The 3,601-nt window shown below is 44.6% G+C and overlaps 1 protein-coding gene across 1 annotated transcript in view; it reads right to left on the bottom strand.

Annotated features, from left to right (window-relative positions):
* Nucleotides 1–2,272, bottom strand: part of FAM8A1 (family with sequence similarity 8, member A1) — a 5,229-nt gene extending 2,957 nt beyond the window's left edge. The window contains exons 1-2 of the mRNA XM_010159323.1: nucleotides 2,221–2,272; nucleotides 302–422 (exon numbers count right to left, since the gene is read on the bottom strand). Coding sequence (XP_010157625.1) covers nucleotides 302–422; nucleotides 2,221–2,272 — 173 coding nt within the window. The remainder of the gene's footprint in view (nucleotides 1–301; nucleotides 423–2,220) is intronic.
* Between the last annotated feature and the right edge of the window lie 1,329 nt (nucleotides 2,273–3,601).

The raw sequence follows: 3,601 nt of genomic DNA, 5'->3' as shown, positions 1-3,601 counted from the left end.
CACGACGCTTAATCATACTTCTCTACAAACTCAACTGACACCCAGCAGAGACTGCAGAGCATTCCCAGCCATCAGGCTGTATTTGAAAAGTACATATATATATGGCATGCAGGAGCTGAAATATTTTACTTTGTTGTGGGTTAGCGTTGTTTTGGTCACAAAACACGGCACCAAGAGAGTCGCTGTGAAGAACGTTAACTCATCCCATACAGATCCAGCACATTTTTAAAGGCTGCTTAAAAACAAATTTATTTGTCAATTTTTTTCTTTTAATAATAAAGTTTTAAATTGTTCAACTTACTTTATTCCACTGAGGTGCATAATACTTAAAACAATGGTTGCCTTTATAAAAAACAGAATAAAAAAATCCACCATCTCTGCTATGAACCTGTGTGCCAGCGAAGGGATAATGAACTCCTGACCTGTAACAGAAAGAGTTAACATTAACCAGATTTTACTGCACTAACACAAAGTTAACACTATCAACTAAAGAACCTTTCACATTAACCACACTGCAAGAGCATCAGCAAGATCTTAATCTCAGCTCACGTCTTCTCCGAGAAAACTTCTAAAAGTGCATGAATAAAAAGCTATCTGAATTATCTAGACTCAGTTATAAGAAGCTTCTTAAAACAGTCTCTTGCAGAATTCTGGGTCCTCTCATAATTAGGATTCCAGGCAAAATCCCACCCCACGAAAGAACCAAAATACATTAAAGTTGCAGCATTTTTTGTACTCCTTCCTTCAGGACAGCCTCACAGAGAACACATTTCAGTAAATCTGAGCATTTCCATAAAAGAAAAATTAGATCTTAGATCTACCACAACTTTTCTGTCACTCAGCAGCAAGGCTTACCTTTGTCCCACGTACCCACTCACTGGAAGTAAAACACAGTGGGACGGAAAAACAGAAGCAGACAAAAATATTAGTCATGCCTGACTATAAACATTCCTATAGACTGCTTATTATAATAAAATGCAGCGTGCTGCCCTGCCACGAGACAGGGAATGTAACACATTTCTCCTATTTACTTGGCCAAGTGCAAGCAGGGGCAATTGTTGCTAATGCTGCCTCCGATGGTTAAAGCAAAGGAAACACTGGAGAGTATCTTAGAAGTTTTCCAAGGTACAGCGTTGCAAAATAATTTCACCTGGACCCATCTACCCTTCTGTATTTCCCAAGCGACAAACACAACTCGCACGAGACCCAGCAAGGACTCCCATTAAAACTGTGCTTCGAAAAACCCAAGAACCACTAGATGTAACCTGTGGAAAACAGTGACCATTGGTGTTTCTGAGAATGCCAACCCCCAGACACAGGGAAAGGGGAAAGAGAATCCTTCCCCTTCTCCAACCTCAGAAAACATCATCCAATTTCACTCCACAGTTCAACCGCTGAGACTGGCAACACCAGTCCTGCCCTCACAAGCTCCGCACGCAAAGCTGAAAGCCCATGGCACTTGGGCGCTTTTTTAAGTATAATTGAGCAGCGATTGGGTAAGAGCAAGTTGCTATTTAACACACCTCAGATTCCCTCTCTTTATTTCATACCTGCTTCACTGTTAACGCTGCCGTGGCATGACTGTTACGTAAACAGCACTAGAATGGATTCAATTCTCACTGCCAAAGCATGTCCAAGGTGTCAGCTAAATGCTTAATTAAGGATTCTTCAACTAAGGCAGGAGGGAGCACAGCCAGTTTCCCCAATCCCGGCTCAAAGCGTTCATTTGCTCTGTTTAAAAGGAACACATTCACTGCAGCGAGTGGCACAGTTTCACTTGAATGTATTAGACTCAACAACTGAATAAGGAAGAAGTGGGGCTAAGAAAACAAGAATTCAAATTATGGTAAGCTCCATTATATTAAGAAACCTTGGTGAGTCTGGCAGATTTCCACTGCAGAGATCTGAGATGTTCCCCATATAAAAAAATCCACTATTTTGCCAGGGGTCCCTGTTTGTATGGCAGGGACAGCCAAATGCACCACACAACCACCTCCACTAAAAGTTTAGGATCCTGCATTAACCTAGCAACAAAGGTGGGTTGGCACCAGGCAGCCAGGCCACGGGTCAGGCTTGAGCCCCCCTCTCGCTCCACTGGTCCCAGCAGAAGAGGTCTGCTGAAAAGCACGGAGGGCTGGAAGCGTCTGAACTCAGGATGAGTGTCCACAAAGAGCCGGCTTCTGCCCAGAGTGCTGTTAATATCTGTGCTCTGACACACACCTGCAGGCAGATGGAACTGGAAGAAGCAGTTACCAATTCCACTTCGCGACATCCTAGTTTAAAATCTGCAACATTAACAGGAGCTGTCACTTACTCCAGCTTATGCAAGCTCACTGGGCTGTGAACTGCAGCGGCGTAGGGACGGATACATGATCCGCCCTGCTAAGCCTGCTGTGCAGGCAATAATCCGCAGCAGGAAAGAAGGAGCCGTAATCGCTTTAGCTGTTCCAGATACATCCACTTGCAATCCGGAGCCAAAGCACCGTCACAACTGTCTCTGTAATTTTATCGTATCACCATATCAGATACAGAATTCCCTTCAGAAGACCAGGTGCTGCAACAGTATTTAGCATTCAGAATAACCACATTCAGCAGCATGAAATGCTATTCATGCCCTACATTACCTTTAACATATGGGATTAGTTCCTGAAGCTAGGTAAAAATCCAAGAGTCATTTCAGTTTGTCCACATCCTCTTTTCCAGTGACTGGCAGTATTTATAAGCCATCTATAACTCGGAACCAGGGCACAGTTAAAGAAAAGACTTCTTTGTGTTACAGCCTTGTTTAAACATCTGCTCAAAACCTCAAGAAAAGAGGCAAGTTCAGCAGCTAGATTCCCTTCCCTTCAAAAGAAAGGAAAAGCAAGTAAATGCATTCTCTCCTCACACCGCTGAGCTTCTACATAAAAACACAGATCAGTAATGCTGTACTTTGCCCTGCAGAGAGAAAGGATATCTGGCTTTTCTCCAGCATCCTTCAGCAGTGTTCTGCTCCACGGTTTCCCATCATTACTCAGGGTGCTACCAAACATTTGGGCAGTGTCACCTAAGCACTCCTCGACCTGTGAGGAAACATTTGTGCTCCAGGTTTTCCCCCAGATGTGATCAGAGCAAGTCTGTCTTACTCTTGAACAAATATAAACAGAAGCACTCCCATGCACAGCCTTTGATATTTATGGCCATAACAGACTTCTGTTTATCTCGGGCCCTGCTGCCACTTGTTGAGTGTAAGCACGCCTTGACTGCTACGCTTCAGCCTCTTTAAGTGATCTTACATGAGCACCAAGAACCCACTAGAACGGGCAGTTTAGATTTCATCATCTAAACACGCTACTTATAAAGCTAGATGCACTGCAAGCCTGTAACCACAGGAGTAAGTTTCACCGGAAAAAAATGAGCTCCATCGTATCCATGAGAACATCCTACGAGCTCCCAAGTCCCGAGCTGTCCACCCAATCCAACCTGCTCAAACCTGCTTATGGATGAAGCTCTGGATTACGAGCTCGGTGTTCAGGCTGCCCTCTAACCCACAGCTACACCCCCGGCCGGGTCCGCAGCCCGCAGAAGTGCCGCGACCCGCCCGCTTCCTTCCCGACGCCGC

Source organism: Eurypyga helias, unplaced genomic scaffold, assembly GCF_000690775.1.
Source record: "Eurypyga helias isolate BGI_N326 unplaced genomic scaffold, ASM69077v1 scaffold45380, whole genome shotgun sequence".
Classification (NCBI taxonomy): Eukaryota; Metazoa; Chordata; class Aves; order Eurypygiformes; family Eurypygidae; genus Eurypyga; species Eurypyga helias.
The sequence above is the reverse complement of the archived record's forward strand: the minus strand, read 5'-3'. Positions and strand labels throughout refer to the sequence as shown.